The sequence below is a fragment of the Heterocephalus glaber genome, unplaced genomic scaffold (assembly GCF_053883595.1).
Source record: "Heterocephalus glaber isolate CG9 unplaced genomic scaffold, H.glaber_assembly_v1.0 deba00000122, whole genome shotgun sequence".
NCBI classification, from domain to species: Eukaryota; Metazoa; Chordata; class Mammalia; order Rodentia; family Bathyergidae; genus Heterocephalus; species Heterocephalus glaber.
In genome coordinates, this window is record NW_028258138.1 from 61,802,334 (window position 1) to 61,820,648 (window position 18,315).

General features: G+C 38.3%; 1 protein-coding gene across 24 annotated transcripts in view; it reads left to right on the top strand.

The window, feature by feature from the left end:
* Phldb2 (pleckstrin homology like domain family B member 2) overlaps nucleotides 1-18,315 on the top strand; it is a 275,057-nt gene that overhangs the window by 183,235 nt on the left and 73,507 nt on the right. For all 24 annotated transcript variants that reach the window (XM_087215178.1, XM_087215189.1, XM_087215186.1 and 21 more), the window contains one exon: nucleotides 7,686-9,028. In XM_087215178.1, the coding sequence (XP_087071304.1) occupies nucleotides 7,686-9,028 (1,343 nt within the window). Of the gene's footprint in view, nucleotides 1-7,685; nucleotides 9,029-18,315 lie in introns of those variants that run through there.

Here is an 18,315-nt window from a genome sequence, read left to right on the forward strand (position 1 = left end):
TTCTATCTCCATTCTTTCCATCTAGTTTCCATGTTCTCCCATTACTCTCCACTCTCATCTGGACTCCTTCTTCCTCTGTAGCATCATTCGAATCTTTTTTCTCTTTCTTTAATAATCTTCATTTATTTCTTATTTTAGATATCTAAAGAATTTATAAAATTATGTAATAAAAATTCAAAAAAGAAAACCAAGAAAGAAACAGTGTGGCCAGTGTCCTGAGACATCACGCCAGCACTGTAGACCTCACCTTCCTCCCTCCCCAGCCCTGCCATGCATCATCACTCTCAGCATCTGAATTCTGAAGATGCTTCTGGTCTGGGTTCTGAAGAGCTACCTGTGGCAGTTACAAAATACCTGCTATAGGCATGTGGACCGTGTGTGTGTGTGTGTGTGTGTGTGTGTGTGTGTGTGTGCGTTTGTGTATGTGTGTGTACTTTAAGTCTTATAGGTGCCTGTTATAATAGGCTCAATCTGCAAGAAAACAGTACAGGCTCCTTATGGTGCTATTAAAATACATTTGTTCTCATAGAACTACTTTTTTCTTTCTTTTCTTTTTTTTTTTTTTTTTGGTTCTTTTTTAGAGATGGAAACCTTCCTTGGAGATTGTCAACTTACTTACATGTATCTAGTGGATAACAATTATTTTGTTCAGTCAGTGCTTTGAGTAACAAAGAACATAGTGCAAAGAAAGGGGAGTTTGGGATCTGTTATGGCTCATATCTAGATGTCCTCCCAAAGCTTCATTTGGTCATAGGTGGGGAGTTTCAAAAGCTGGATTAGGGTATGTGAATGAGAATTAAGGGTGTGATACTGGGATTAAGGATGTGGATAATGGCAGCCCCACCCTGGGTATGGGTGGTACTAATTAATAGGCTTGTAGCCTGGATAGGATATAAAGAGACAGAAAGAAGGCAAGCTCGCTGCTGCTGCTGTCTCCCACCTGCTTTGCTATGAACTGTTTCTCCTCTGCTGTGCCCCTCTGTCATGTGCCACCCTGGTTGGAGCCAGCCAACTATGAACTGAAACCTCTACAAACTGTGAGCTGAAATAAACCTTTCCTCCTTTAACCTTTGGTATTAGATATTTTGTCTCAGCAATGAGAAAAGTAGCTTAAGACAGATTTTGGTACCAGAGAAGCGGGGTCGTTGCTATGATATTACGGGGCCATGTGGTTCAGGAACCTTTGGAACTGGCTTATGGGAAGAGTTTGGAAATGTTTGGAGATGCCATATGAAGAAGCAACTCTGGAATGCTATAAGCTGAACTTGATGGTCAGAGCTCAGAAGACCAGAATGTGGATAGAAATGCGGCCGGTTTATCTCCGCCCCCCATCCCCTGGGATGTAAACTCTTGCGTGAAGAGGAAGAGTTTAAAAGAAGAGAGGCTAGGAAGCCAGAATGAGTGAGTAGAAGAGTAGATGCTGTGGAGATGGAGTCCATGTGATAGAAAGGCCCAGGGTTAGGGATGTTTGCAGAGTCTGTGTGGGGGAGATGATTTTAGAAGGAATAGAGGGTCTGGGAGTGTTTGCTGGGGGGAAAGTTTGCAGATGAACATGGACCTGTGTGGAGAGGTGAGGCTTGTTTGCAGAGATAGAGGAATCTGAGGAGCATTCAGGAATAACAGGAAATGTTTGTAAAGTAGGAGGGTTTGTTTCCACAGAGGGAGCTGAAGAGACAAAGAGAAGTGATAGACTTTGTGAAGATGGGAAGGGGATCTGGGGTTGGAGGGAGATAGGAGATGGGGGAGGGGAAAGGAAAGAGAATCAAATGCAGTATTTGTATATACCAATTCCCCACAATGAATTCATTTATGAGGAAATACAAACATATAGTAATAAAAGTAAAAATAAAGATTACTTTACTATGAAAAAACCATGGGATGGGGAAGGCTGCCTTCGATGTGTAATAAGAATATTGGTAAGAAGGAAGTGGTTGTTTCTGAAGCTTCTAATTAGCCCTGTCTTCCTCATGTTTTGATATGATTTAGTGGAAAGACAGAGACGTTTGTGTCCATTGTACTCCAATGTAAAGCTTGGAGTTTGGAGTTTGGGGTTGAAATACATTTCTCAGTTTTTCCCTTTCAGTTCTCTAAAAGCTTCCCTTCAGGCCCCATCTGCTGCTGTTAGTCGTCACAGAAATACTCCCACAGAACTCATGTGAAGAATGACACTGCTTCTGAGGGACTGCTCCGAGCCGGGTCTGAATTCAATTACATGTCATCAGTGCATGCTTTATTCATAACAGTGCTGTATCATAAATATCAACGCTGAAGGAGGCCAGCCTGTGGACCACCAGTGTGCTGGGGACTGCTTTGAATACCAGGCATCAAGCACTGTCTGCCACAAATGTTCACTTAAAGGCAGCCTCTTAGCCTAAGAGCCCTAGCAGGACTCTGGTACAGACTCAAACTTTAGGATAATGTGGGCATTTTGACCTACACTGTCCAGATTGATTTCCTTCCTTTTTCTCTCTTTTTCTCCCTTCTCTTCCTCCCTCTCTCCTTTCCTAACTTCCTTCTTCCCTCTTTCCTTTCTCCTCACTCCTCTCTCTCTCTCTCTTTCTGAGATACTTTGTCTAAAGTTGGTCCTGTAATCTGTATCCTCCCCCTTTCTCCAAAACATGAAAAGATTTCCACTTTCTTGTCACTTACTGCTGCAGTATCTCTATGATTAATTCCTGCTGTATTGGGTGATCCAGAACAGTGCCTTCACATGACAATGCAAAGAGACAAGTAAATGTTGCATATTTTAGGAATCTTTCAAAGTTGCCAAACTTGGCTAAATCACCTGGATAGTTTGCATTTATGTAGGCCAGACTTTGCTTCCCTCTTCTCTAGTACAATAGAACAGACACTGCTTTAATTTTTTTTTTAAACTTTGCTCCTTGAATGTGTTTTCATTTTCTTAAAACTGAGATCCCCACAGCTCTGGCAGTTGCTGAGTTGTAAATTCTCTGTCGTATATGTATAGTTTGAATAGGATGTGCTTCCTTATGCTAGTATTAGGTGCAAGTGGAACTGGAGAATTATATTTTAAAACAAATGCCAGAATTGTATCAAAGAAAAGAGAATCTCTGAAGAAAAATTTTTAAAATGACCTCTGAGATTGGCTTTTCAAGTAATTTTCTTCTCCAGGGGAAATGTTATGTGGCATTCTTTGGTTCATGACTCCTGGAGTTTTCTGATTGACAAGAAACGATATACATTCAGGTGATAAAATAACGAGAACACTGGAGGGATTAAATTTATGGGTTGGAAAGTAAGCACAAATGTTTTAACACACATTCACTTCTTTCCTGTTTAGACTTCCCAGTGCTGTCTTTTCTCTCAGATGGGCACCAGATGCGGTCTTTCATTCTGCCAGACCATTCTGTAGATGTGTGTATAATAATGCGTGTCACCAGTAGATCTCTTGGGACCATTTTGCTTCCACAATAACATAACTCAAGGAGCTTATAGTTTCACTGAGACCTCTTCTTCATTTATATAAAATGTACAGGAAATCCAAAGTAAACACAGCAGTGTAGATCTCGAAGACAGGCTGTCTTCTTCACCTCTCTTGTACTTGTTAATGGGGACTTCTGTTCTCCACCTTCCTTTTTTCTCTGAGTTTGTCACCCTGGCAAGGCCTCTTTGCAGTCTTCTGCACTCCCCATTGTGCTATTCTTTCTTCTAAACTCAAAGGCAGTCTCTGATGCATTCTGCCTGTAGTCTTATTCTTTCCCTTTATTGCCTAAGGAACTAAATTCCAACTTTCCCAAAGTGCTCTCCACCCTCCTGCTTCTCCTCTTCTTGTCCACGGGTAATTCTCATTCAGAGTACATTGCTGGTTACTAATCTACATTCCCTACATGTTTCCCATTTTTAGACCTCTACTCATTCCATCATAGCTCAAATGAAAAGTAGGAAAAAGGAAAGATAGCAGCAGCCTCTGATGTCCTTCAGGGAGTCAGGACAGCCATGTGCGGGTCTGTTTCTCTACATTTGGGGTTGAATTGATTTGCAGGATTAAAAGATATCAAGTTGAGATAAATATACATACACATTCAACTAAGGCAGGTAAACTGAGCCTCAGGAAAATGAATACATTCTGTGTCTGTACTTTGTGATAAATCTTTAAATGTACAACCTTTTGAATATCCTTAATGGGCCCAATACTTGAACCAAAAAACTGAAGTATCAAACATGAGTAACCCTTTAAATCTCTGGTATGTCCTTCTATCCTAATCAGTTGGTCACTTTCCTCTACAAACATACATGGTTGAAAAATGTCGCTTGGCTGTTTTTCATGGTTTACTATTTGTGAATGTCCTGCTCTTTTTTCCCCTGGATACTGTAAACCCTATCTCCTTCCAGCCAGTTACTACTTTGGATTATTTTGGTATTGCATTTTGTTTGGCCAGTCTGCGTCAGTAATCATACTTTTAAAAATTAAAATGTATTTATTTGTTTGTTTATGTGTGTGAGGAGGAGAGATAGTAGGGATTCTGTGGTAGTTTAATATTCTATAATTTTATTAGCTCAAATGAAGAGGGGACAAACCTTGGCAGTATTTCATTTGGGTAATTAAGTAGCATTTGTAACTGCAAATAAGTTCAAATATATGAATATACTTTAGCTACAATGATGATATCTTATGCTGCTGCATCAAAAGTTAATTGTTATGTATCCATTTTGACACGGGGTATTAAACCCTTCCGTCCTGTACTGGTGGAGTAAGTATTTACAGCACAGGGTTTGGGCATTACTTAGATTTTTTTTTTTGTACCAGGGATCGAACTTGGGACCTTGCTCTTTCTAGGCAGGAGGCAGAACCACTGAGCTAAATCCCTGGCCCGACATTGCCTAGATTTTGACTAAAAATCTAAAAGTGCCTGCTCAGACCTGCTCCCCAGATTGCTGTGTCTGCACTTGTGGGAATGCCTTTTCTAGTTCACTGAGTTCTCCTTCCAATTTTTTTTTCCCCTGGTACAGGGGATCGAACTCCAGACCTTCCATTTAACAGGCAGGCGCGTCTCCAAACCATAGTCTTTTCTACTAACCAGATTAAATTCTTTTCTTGTCTCTTCTAACATCTCATTTACTTTTATTTATGCTTGCCTAAAATATTCTAAAAGCTAGACGGATGGCTGTCCAACTTAAATCACTCTTAGAGTTGGATGCAGGTTGGACCTAGGAAATTTATCTAGCAGTGGAGATGGAAAAGGATAATATGAGAGTGAAATGCATGATTTTTAAATACAGTTTATCCAAGGAGAGTTAATCCTTATACCTTTAAGATCCATGAAACAGAAAATAACTTGTTTTTTCCAACTTAATTTTTGTATTTAATTGTCAGAGATGAGATGTTTGAGTGTACCAGTGGTCTGATACCAAGTGGGCTTGGAATTTTGTTTATGTTCTTAGATTCACAAAATTTTAGATGCAGAAGTGACTTTATGCTAAAATTGGTATCTTTCAGATTCCTTTTCCTTCAGGGGATTTGGCTTCATTGTCATTTCTTTCTACAGAAACCTCCTGGAAACTACCACTCTCATTGAGTTAGCCATCTTCCTTTACCAGTCTGTCAGTCAGTCCTCTGTTAAGACATGTGTAGTGATCATTTACTCCTATGTGTGTCTTTCTCTTTGGACCATGAACTGTAAAGATGGGAATGGTGTCTTGTACTTGTACCACCTACCTCCCAGTGCCTAGCTCAGAGCTTGGTAGACACATAGTGAAGATTAGCAACTTCATAGAAACTACAACCCCAAATCTCAGTAGCTGAGGATAGCCTGGGGTTGGCAGGGGCCTGTGTTGTCCTCGTTCTGGGGAAGAGCCTTACAAAGCTCCATGCTCTTTGATGGAGGCTGAGGAAGAGCCACCTACTATGTTCCTGAAAGAAGAAGACCTGGAATATTAGTGACTAACACTAATGCCTGCTAAGTAGATGTCTGCTACATGGTACTTAATACTTACTGAACTAATAAAGTATCCAAAACTATCTCTTGAGATTTTTATTATTTCCTATGCAATAAGCAGAAGTACTTTAAATAAAATATCCTAGTAACTACATTTTTAAAAATGAAGATACTATATTGTCTAAGCTAAGTTCAACAAACATCTAGATCCTTTTTGGGTAACCGTTTTGTTAGTTTTATTCATATTGGGAAAGGTGTTATGTTTGATTTCTTAGTTTTTCATGTGCATGAGGTACAGAATGGGTAAATTTGTGTAATTAACGTTCTTCTCAGAGTCACCAGAGTGGAAAAAAAAGTTGGTCTTCAAATATTTGCATATTAAATTAGTATATGTTTTAAAGATGTACATTATAGAAATATATTTATAATATATTTTATACTTCATAATTACATATAATTATGTAATATTTATTCATGTGATATGATGTAAGCTATTCAATTTTTTTCCTACTTTGGCATTTAGGGTGTTTATTCCATTATAATAAGTAACACTGTAATGTCCTTGGGATCTGTCTATTTCCTTGCTTTCTCAATCCTGAAATGTTTAACTTGGGAGAACTGGATAATACTTGCAGGGATTTCAGTATGATAAACCAACTAGAGATGAAATTAGTTCAGAAGAGAAAGGATGCAGACTAGGAGCTGTTTTTGTTTCCATGTTCCATGGGAGCATGTTGAAATATTTCTCAAACTAGGCTGGTGTTGCTTTCAAGTTCAGAACTGGAATTAATAGACCAATGCTGAAAGAGACATTGTCTTAAGGGCAGAAAGGACACTGGTCCTGAGGAACAAAGACTTGGCAGGAGCCAGATGGCAGGGCCTGATCCTAGCTGGGAGCCAAATCTAATGGGAAAACCTTTTTGTTTTGTTTTGTTTTTTTGAGGTGTACTTAAAAAAAAAAAAAAAAAATATATATATATATATATATATATATATATATATATGTATCATGCTTGTATCCATCCAAGCAGAGCTTTTGGATTTCAGTTAGAAAAATGGATTTGGTACAGTATCAGTAATGAGTATAATACATTGAAGTACTAGGGAATTTGAAGAATAAAGCACTTTCAAGTTTTTAAATATGGTTTTCTAACCATGTGGTAAAGATTTGGAGGGACAAATTGTTAATAAACAACAGACCTCAATTATCACCTGCCTCTTTCTGATGAGCACAAGAGTTTTAAATCTTCTTGTTAAGAATGTAACTCCCACATCTCCCTTTTAAAGAATTTTCTGACCCTCATATGCTTGTTCAGTGTCTTTCTCTGCCAAAATGTGAATTTGTTTCCTTAGGACTATTTCTGAGCAGTTAGTGATTCTAGCAGAGAAAACTAGAGGAAGTCTTGTAGACATTTGCTAGGGAGAATCTCAGGAAGCACCACCTGGTTCTCTAAGGATGAGAACAGTGAAGGAAAATCACTTTTTTCTTTTTACTTTTTAAAAATGCACCAGTGTAATCTTACAGTATTACTTGTTAAGGATTTCTTTCCCTAACATATCATTGCTGTCATCTTGAGTTATTTTTCTTTTGTACAAAAATTATCCCTGGCCAGTGTCCTTATTCCTCAGTTTCCAGTCCAGTTTTATTAGAAAAACAGTTTGTGTTTGTCAGTTGGCATTAGGTCAGATCACAAGGCTGTTTGTTCGGAAGTAGACCACAAATGGTTGTTCTTTTTAAATCTTTTCTGCTAAATAAAACTTTTCTTTTTTTTTTTTTTTTCTTTACAGGTCCCTGCAAGATTATGGCAGAGTGTAGTCACATGCAGAAACAGCTGGACTTACAAAATGGTAGCTTAGAGGAAGGCTTTGTGGTGAATTCCCTGGAGAACCATCCCCCAGACATGATGGAGAGCCTAAACTCAAAGAAATACTTTTCCAGTCTGAAATTTAAAGCCAATGGAGACTATTCTGGCTCCTACTTAACCCTCTCACAGCCTGTGCCTGCTAAGAGAAGCCCTTCTCCTTTGGGTACCAGTGTCAGAAGCAGCCCCTCTTTAGCCAAAATCCATGCAAGCAAGCAGTTCTCCTGTGAGGGAACTGAGAAAAATATTTCCACGAAACCCCCCACTCCTTCACTCAACACTACACACTCTCTTGGTGGATACTCACTCGGGAGAGCAGATTTTGATCATTATAGCGGTCGGGACAGTGAAAGGTCCTTGAGACTCTCAGAGAAGCTTCCTTATTCCAAATACAACTCTAGAAATAAATCGCATGACAGTGTCTATTTTCTTGGAGGATTAGAAGGAAGAAAGGCATCTGGTTCGCTCCTGACCATGTGGAATGGAAGTTCCCTTAGTGACTCTGGCCATTCTCCCATCAGCAGATCGGGGGCGGCAAGCATGCCTTCAAGCCCAAAGCAAGCCAGGAAAATGAGCATCCAGGACAACCTGACTCCTCAACCCAAGGTAACCAGACACAAGGACCCAGCATCTGAAAGCATCAGTTTAAGAACTAGGAAGTATTCAGCTGGCAGCCTGAGTCACATGGGAGCCTATAGCCGATCGCTTCCGAGGCTGTACAAAGCCACAGAGAACCAGCTGATGCCTCTCACCTTGCCTCCAAGAAACTCTCTGGGCAACTCCAGAAGAACCAGGCTGGGGGAAAAGGATCTACCTCATAGTATCATAGACAATGACAATTACCTTAATTTTTCCTCTTTAAGCTCAGGGGCTTTACCCTATAAAACCTCTGTATCGGAGGGTAGTCCTTATGTGAGTTCCACACTCAGCGTCCCTGCCAGTCCTCGAGTGGCTCGGAAGATGCTTCTGGCCTCCACCTCCTCCTGTGCCTCTGATGACTTTGATAGGGCTTCCTATTCCGGGACAAGTCACTCATTTTCTGCTGGAGAATCAGACAGAGTGTTTGCGGCCAGGAGGAACTTCTCATGTGGCTCTGTGGAGTTTGATGATGGTGATTTGGACAGCCTCAGACAAGCCTCAGGAACCCCCCAGCCTGTCCTTCGGGAACGGAAAAGCAGCATTAGCTCCATTTCAGGACGGGATGACCTGATGGATTATCACCGGCGGCAGAGGGAGGAAAGACTCAGGGAGCAGGAGATGGAGCGACTGGTAAGCTTTTTCTTGACCTCACTGTTTTGTTGAATGGCATTTGCCAGGCAGCCTTGGAGACAGACGCCCAGGGTGAATGCAGAGGTGCAATTTCCTTATGTACCAGCCCCTGCTCTCCTTTCCTAGGATCTCTTCTGCTATCCTGCCTCTTCCCTGGTCAGTATTGGTGGGCATGTGTGAGCATTTTGAAGACCTCCAGGAACCTGATGTTCATTCAGTCACTCTGCAGAGCTCTCACAACTATAAATTCTTGAAAAAGCTAATAAAAGTAGTTGGGGGGTTTTACTGAATTTCTTGACATCTAACAAACTTTTAAGAAGATGAGGAAATACTGATTTGCATTATGGTATCATTACATTCGCAGGTGTATGGTTGTAACAGCAGTCAGTGAAGTCATGACTCATTGGGAATTAGGCAGTGAATTTGTCTGTACAGCCGTTGTCTAGAAATTTGAAGCAAGCCTTCAGTGGTGCTTTGGTGATGCTCAACTTTTCTTCACACTGTTCACACACACCTCAAACTCTCTGTCTTATTTCTTGGCATGCATGCTGTATTTGTGTCAAAGGTGTATAAGACTCACTTTGTTGGACTTAGGAACAAATCTGACTTAGGAATATTGTCCCGCAACAGAACTCATTTGTATATCAGGGACTTACTGTGGACCTCCAAACCACACCTACTCACAAAACATATTAACCTCTTTTTCATTTCAAATGAATTGATGCTTGAAATGGATAATACTGAAAATACGATAATAGGAAACATCCCTTGAGAGTTCCACTGATGAATGAGAGTGAGCCACTGTGTTTTCCTATTCTCTATTAAGCATAAGTTTTCCTTTTGGAATGAATACATGCCAGAGTTTATTTTAGTTCATTAATGATTAATGATTTCCATAATGAGAGAAGCTCAGGATGGTAAAGTTGGTTTACAAAAGTATAGGATTATCAGAAGTAGTTTAGTTAAAGAAAGTATGTAGCACTTAGATTTTTGAATCATGTTCAAAATGAGTGCCTCCCAACACAATGAAATTGTAACCTTTGGATCACAGTGGACAGAAACCTTTTACATTTACACTGGACAAAATTTGACATTTTACAACAAGAATCATTTATATCAGTCACAATTCTTGGTAAGTTAATGTCTATCTTTGTGAAGCGTCTACATATCCTAACTAATAATGGTAAAGAAAACAAGTGTGTATACCACCAGAGAATTAGATATTCTTTGGGTGGGTCAGTTACACAGTGCAACAGTGTGAATCCTCTTTGTTATCATAAGTAATCTCCAGGGATTATTTATAGTCACAAAAAGGTGCCTTGGGCTGATTCGTTGACATAAATTCAGACGTTTTAATTAGGATATAAAAGCATCGTCCTGTAAATGGACAGCAAACATAGTGCTATACTATGTTGAGGCACTATTATTAATAAAACCAGACAATGAACTCTGCTTGATAATTTATTATGGAACCTGGGAGAGCATTTTTAATGGATTCCATCACTCCAGAAATCTTCCTTATCTCATTTATTCATCTATATTAAGGATAGGAAATCAAACTCCAGAAATTCATCTGCCGTGGGTTTTGTGTTTAGCATCAAAAATGTTGAATTTCTCTGTCTTCTAGATTCTCTAAATCTGATAAGGTTTTGGCAATCTAGGAAGTGATCTTTCTTAGTGCCTACATCAGGACCCTGTAAGTCATAACAGTTTCAACTGCTTGGGAGAATTTTGTGGATATTATTTCAAATATTAAGTTATAATCTCTTTCCCTTAGTAGTGTGCTTAGCATACCTGCTGAAATGAGACTTGTTTTTAAATAAGACACTCTAGATTTGGCCTGGGTTGCATTGCATATTTGAAAAGGGGAGGACAGATTCTTACTGACAAATACGATATGCGAATAATGATACTGCCTTTAAGAAGCAAAGTGATTCAAAAACAATTTCTTCCTGAGTTTTGAGGGATCAGTGAGAACCAGGTACTATTAAAATGAATATTTAATTTAGTTTCGAAATCAGAATTAACTAATTTGAAGGTTAGAGATAGGTCAAGATGCACATTACAGGGTATCCACATCAAAGAATAAAACATTCAAAATAACAAATAATATTCCAAAATATATCCATATTAGAAATTTGATTTCTATTATCAGTGCAGACAGTTCTATGTCATTGTTATTTCTATGCATCTTGGACCATTAACTTGATTGCATGAAGACATTTATTACTGAACTAAAAAGAGTCTTAAAACATTGGTTTAGCTTCCAGCACTGTCTCATTCTTGTCTCGCCTGGGTCATCTTAGAAGCTTCTATCCTTAAGTCTGTTCTCTGAAATATCAGGAGTTAAGGGTACCTGTTAAAGTCCTATCCATGAGGTTCCAGAATTTTCTTTGTTGAAGTCATGTCTAATTCCATAGCTTAAGCAGAGTCTTTAAGCAAGCTACAGAGGAACTTAAGAGAGCACTTGGTGAATGTAAGAGTAAGTGGCTATGGTTAATTTGTAGTTTACTTGACAGTGTCAACATGAAGGAAAGCCAAGGTCCTTTATCAGATTGTTTTTATTTAATCCTGTTTTCCTTGAGGGTGAGAGCATATTATGATGAGGACACTGACGTCCACTTAGGGGCTTTCTATAAAGTACTGTATGCCCACAATTTTGATTATTTATAATATTTTACCTCTACAGAGTTATCATAGGGAAGGCTGAATGTGCTCTTTTCACTTCAGAAATGTCCCTATGCAATTCTCCTTTTAAAAATTAACACATTAATGGATTTTGTTGGGGCATTTCCATATATGCATATATCATGCATTGATCATTCTTGATCATACTGGGATGTTTAGAACTAAAATCATAACAAGCAAACCTATTTATTTCTAGTGGGGTTTTTTTGGGGGGGAAAGTTAAAGACATTTTTAAGAAAAGCTTAAAGATAATTGAGGTGTTAGATGTCTTGGGAAATTTTTTTTTCTTGAATTTAAGGTTTATCTGATCTTGGAAAGGTAAAAATTAAATCTTAATAGGAAGAGATTTCTTTACTTGAATAATGTAGGACTGTGGATGCCTCAGATCAGTGATTGTTTGCTATCTGTCTATAATAGTCAAAGTGATAATAGATTATTTTTAGTAAACAAAGTATCTTAAATCATTCAAAAATGGATTTTTAAATTTTAAATAAGCAGGGATGTTAGCAATTGTTTTTTCAAGAGGATATATCACAAAATATAATTGCTATTTATGTAAAAAAGTTTGTCACAAAAATAATAAAGCTGTGAGGTAAAATAAGTGTTAATTGGCTCAATTTAGCCATCTGACAATGTATGCATATTTTATAACATCATGCTATATATATCATAAATATACATACTTTTTATTTGTCAATTAATTTTTCTAATAATAAATTTAAAAAAACGGTTTTTTACAATTATGATTAAATTTAGGTGAGCACCAGTTTTATATATTTCTTAATCACTTTCTCTCTCTCTTTTTTTTTTCTTGAGACAGGATTTCGCTGTGTACTTTAGACTGGCCTTGAACTCACTGTGTAGGCTTTGAACTTGACCTGTCCTCCCCTGAACTTCCCTGGTGCTGAAATTAAAAGTGTGTGCTGAGGGGCCAGGGATTTAGCTCAGTGGTTCCGCTGCCTGCCTTGAAAGCGCAAGGACCCAAGTTCGATCCCTGGTACCAAAAAAAAAAAAAAAAGTGTGTGCTGGGACGGGGATTTAGCTCAGTCGTTTCGCTGCCTGCTGCACAAGCTCAAGGACCTGAGTTCAATCCCCGGTACCAAAAAAAAAAAAGTGTGTGCCACCATGCCCCACTATTTTTCTTAATATTATGGAAATAATCTTAGTTTATATTTTACATAAACTAAGACATTTAAGGAATTCAGATAAACTAGCCTCTTCATGATAAAACAAATCTAAATCCTGTATAAAAAATGAAATTACACTTGTATTAATTATACACTGAAAAAAGATGTGTAGCTTTTTTTTAAGCAAATTATCAAATCTGTCTGATTTGTATAAGGACTCACTTTGTGTATAATTTGTTTTCTAATGAAAGAAAATGCTTGTGAGTCAGCAGTTAAATGGGGAGACTACTTAAAGTATTAGAATTTTACTGTATTTTTTTGGAATTTGGAGAATGTTGTATTTATTTAAATGCTTGTTAATCCCTATAAACCAGTTAGAATAGCAGAGCCTCTATTTTAATTTATTATTATCCCGAGGAAGTAGGAAGATACTCATTTCCTACACACACACACACACACACACACACACACATACACACACACAGTGATTTTTTTTCTTAGATTAAGAACAGCATAAATTCTATAGCTTCAACTACAGGTGAGAAGTAAACAGTAAAACACAAAATTTCACTCCTCTAGGTCTCAAAAGGCCGGCTGCTTTTCCATTGGGCAAAAAATATTTTCCTGATTTAAGCACACAAATGGAAAAACAGACAAGTTACAAACAACAAAAGCAGCACACAAATGCCTTGTCATCTCCAGCTCACCAAGGCTACATTTCCCTTCTAGCTGACAGGCCACCTAGGGAATAGACCCAAAACTACTGCCGTCACCAGGGAGACAACTAGTAGTCATGTGTAAAACGAAATTTCTAACATATTTGGCCAAAAATCAGAAACAAAATAGCAAGATCATGGAGTCAGGAAAATTGCAAGCAATAGTGAGTGGGTCAAGAAGGAGAAGCTTTGCTGCCATTTGTAATTTATACCAGGGGACCAAGGAAACGGGCCTTGGGTGTCTACCCCATGCAGTGTACTCTGTGGACAGTGCAGTTTTATGGAGTCCACGGAGTGAGTCCACTTGGATATTTCCATTTTCAAAAAGTGAACACAACTCATACAAGTATAAAATGTGGTATGGTGGTTCCAGCCTGCACTCAGCATCTGGGGAGGCTGAGGCAAAAGGATTACAAGTTCAAGTAGCCTGGGCCACTTATTGAGATCCTGTCTCAAAAATTTAAGAATAAAATTTAAAAAGGGCTAGAGATGTAGTTCAGCCATAGAGCACCCCGGGTTCAATCCTCAGTACCACTATGTGTGTAATAGAATGTGAATAGAATCTGAAGATAAATTAACTCATTACTGAGGATAAATCTGGTTCACTGAACAGTATACAGTATGTATTATTTTTAACCTAGCTGTGATTTAACCATTGTTCCATCTGTATTTTTTTTTCCATCTGTATTTTTTAAACTTACTCATTCTTCATTGAAAACTCAAGGTAATTGCATTAACTGTTAAAGATTGAACCATAATTATGAACATCCAAGTGCCTATTCCTGAAGTATAATAGTCCACTTTAAGTATATTAAACAGCCTCCCAACTGCTGTGCTATTGGAGATAGTTAGTTTTAAATTTTTTCTTCTTCATCCTTGCCTTTAACTGCCAATTCATGTGGCTGTCATTATGCCAGCCGTTTCTTTCTTTCTTGTGACTTTAGAAACCAGACATCAAGCCTTGATTTAAAATGTTCTGAACTAAGAGTTCCTAAGGGCAAGTGAGGTCTTGGGAAGGTGCTGTGTGCACAAAGCGAGTGCTCTCAAGTCCATAGGCCTTGTGACATCCGCTTGGGCTGCTCAGTGGTCCTAGTAACTCATTCTTAGCTGCTTTCCGCCTAGGGCTGAAATGCTGACTCTGACAAGTAAGATGGAGAGGCTGCAGAAATCATCATCAAGTAGACAGGATATTGTCTGATTCATCTCCTGTGATCCCTGCATACTTCCCAGTACTCCAGTAGTCCAGATAGTAAAAGTTGTTCAAAAAAGAAGGATATTTAAACATTTAAATAGCAAATTTAGTGCTGTTAAGGGTATATTCATTTGGTGACATTGCAGAGGCATCTGTGTTCTATTGTGATGAACCAATGGATTCCCACAAATTGCACTGTCCCAGTCCAGTATTTTCCTCATGGCTGATGACAATCATCTGCAGTGCACTGGTAAACAGCATTGTTACCATTTAGAACTACGTAGAGCTGTGGTTGATGTTTATTTCTCAAGTGTGTGGGAATGTGATGCTGCCTCTCACAAAATAGCATAGAATAAGGTTTTCAGTTTTTTTCTTTTTGACCTACCATGTACTCTGCATTCTCTGAAAATAAGTTTGGCTTTCTTTCAAGGCACATATTAATATTTCCATGGTAGTTTTGTGAATAGGTGAAATGCCTCAGTCAGCAATTCTCTGCTGTCTGGAAGGCGTTTTGTTCTTTAGTCCCCTTGAAAGTATTTCACATCCAAAGCATTTTAATTTGCAAACGCCTGGGACCACGTCTGTCCTGCTCACTGCTGCTTCCATCCACCGCCTAGTAAGATGACCTGAGTATTGGAAGCATTTTTTATACATGGTTTTGAAAAGACTAATTGATAATTTTAAATGCTGAACTAGGACATTCATCTTTGCTTTCCATGTTTCATAGGTGTAGGTGTAGGTGTAGTTTGCCTCCCTGGTTTCCAGACATGTGCAATTAGTTTCCAGGTAACAGTGAAGCTTTATACAAAAGAATGCAAAAACCTCAGCATAAATGCATTCTTTTATTTCCAGAAGGGCGAAATTCCTTTTCAACTTCCAATTAAAAATAAAAATATGAAAACGAGTGATTTTTCCTTACTTGGGAAATTTTGTAGTATTCTTTGTAAGAACTGTTGTTGTCTGGGGTCATATGAAAACCAGTGCTGCAGGTCCCAGAGTCTGGATCCTGTACTGTTGAGCAGAGTATATCTCATGCTTCTAGAATTAAGTAAAAGTGTAATTGAGCATATTTAAGAAATTTTGATATTTTATAAAATAAATTTGTATCTTCATTAATCCCCTTAAAGTGGTCAGATACAGATACAGTTTTAAAGACCGAAGAGTAAGCTGGAATGGAGGCCCACAACTATACTTACAATACTTGAGAGGCTCAGGTGGGAGGATTGCAAGTTTGAGCCCAGCCTGGGCAAATTAGAGTCCTAGTAATATCTCAAGATTTAAAAAATAAAAATAAAAAGGGCTAGGGATGTAGTTCAGTGAGAAGAACTTGAGTTCATTCCCCAGTACTGGAAAAAGGAAAAAGACCAGAGAGTAGCAAATTGATAACTGTAATTAGGAAGACTTGTTTAGGAATACAAGAGCATTAGCAGGTCAGTTTTCCACCTGTAAATATATTTTGCTTCTCTGCTTACTTCTCTCTGTATTCATTTTCTAGTGACTCCAGACTCTCCAAAACAACATAGGCATTCGTGCCTTTTATTGGTTGGGTAGCTTCAGCATGGTCAGTGTTAGAACGCTTATTGTTGCTTAGTTGTAATATTAATTCTTTTAAGAACAGTGTCTTGGAAATGTGAAGACAAGTTTAGTTATGGAAAACTATTTTGTCTTCTGGTCTGACTTTAAAGAAATTTCATTCCTGGTGTGGGCCTTTCCGCTTGCTACATCCTGACTACAGTTTAATTAAAAAAAAAAAAAAAGAAAGAAAGATTACACTAGCTGGAAGTAAGCCAGTTAAACTGATAATGGAGTATAGGTTACTCTTAGGATTCATGCTAAGCCTTTAATTGAATTTTCTATGGAGCCTTTCCTTAGTTCTTATATTTGAAATACCCAGCCAGTTCTATACCATTCTCTGATTTCTTTCACTCTTGTGCCCTGCCGGGATGGTATTAGAGGATCCAACTCCAAAATATAATGCAAGCCACATATTAATTTTACATTTTCTTGAAAAGTAACAGGTGGGATTAAGTATACTATACTGGGGCATAGGATTAGACTAATGATGCCATCTACTGCCTAAATAAACTCTCCATTCCATAAGTAAACAATCCTCCTTTGTTTCTGAAGAAAATAAATCTATAGCCACTCGATCATATAAAGAGTATTACTTAATATCAGATTACCTTGGGTCACTAGAGAGTGAAGCAAGGAATTCTCTCTGTATCTTGTGAACAGCAAATTCCTGGCATTTCTGTAGATGTTCATTAAATATTAAAGGAGTTAATCATTAGCAAATTAGGACTGCCAGTTGTCCTCAGTTAAATGAAAGTAGAAAAAAGGTCACATCATTTTCCCCCCTTACTCACCTATTGGAAAGATAGATGGGCAGAAAAGGAGTGGGAAGGGGAAGTTAGCCTTTAGCCATAATTTAATGACATTGGAGAAACAGAGAGCTACCTCCTAATGTAATTCAGTATTACTGTGGTCTATGGCAATGGCTATTAAAACCAGGCTTCCCTGTACTTCAGAGCAAACCTTGGGGTCTTGTTACAGTGGCAGTACAGGCTGTTGCCTCTGGATGGTGCCATGCATTTAAAATTCTGCTCAGAATTTGAAGGATGTGTGTTCTGAATCAGCGAGGTTAGCATTCCCAGGTAAAATATAGATAGAGACTTAGACTGAAAGGAGGTCCTGAATCTCACCATGTCAATTAGGGAAGAAGTCTTATTCTTTTCTAAAATGATAAGGCAACACATAAACACTTGAAACTCATGAATAAAATTCATGAAAAAAAGTGTACAAATTGATATATATAGATGATAATTGAAAATTATTATATTGTTACAAAGAAGTATGTAGGAGAAGAGGTACCTGAGAGAGGACTATTGATTCTTTTTCTTTTTTCTTTTTTTTTGAGACAAGGTCTAACATAGTTCAGGCTGACCTTGAACTCACAAGTATCTCAGGCTGGGCTCTAATTTGCTTCCATCCTCCAGCCTCAGACTCCCAAGCGCGAGGATTACAGGTGTGTGCCACCATGCCAAACTGGGGCTATTATTTCTTCACAGTACAAATGACCCTTATAGCTAGGTATGGGAGTGCATGCCTGTAATCTCAGCACTCTGGGAGGCTGAGGGGGAAGAATCACAAGTTTGAGCCCAGACTGGGCAACTTGGTGACTTTGAAAGACCCTGTCTCAAAATTAAAATTAAAAAGAGCTGAGGATGCAGCTCAGAGTGCAATGTCTGCATTCAATCCACGGCACAGTACAACAACAACAAAAAAGTGGCCCTGATATTTGTTGTTAAATTACTTGGTATACCTAAAGTAGACGTCATTTATTGAGTGACTTGTAAAAAATTTCTTGTCAGATAATAGGTTTAAGTGACTCTTGTAACTAATTCATAGAATGTGAATTTTCTTCCCTAGTTGTAGAGAAGTTTGTGAAATATTTGCCAAGGGGAGTATTTTTGAAGTTTGAGATTGGTTTTTCGAAAGGAAAAGAATTTCAATAGAAGCACATTCATTGCTTTTTCAATGGAAAAGTTTTGTTTTATCCATCTC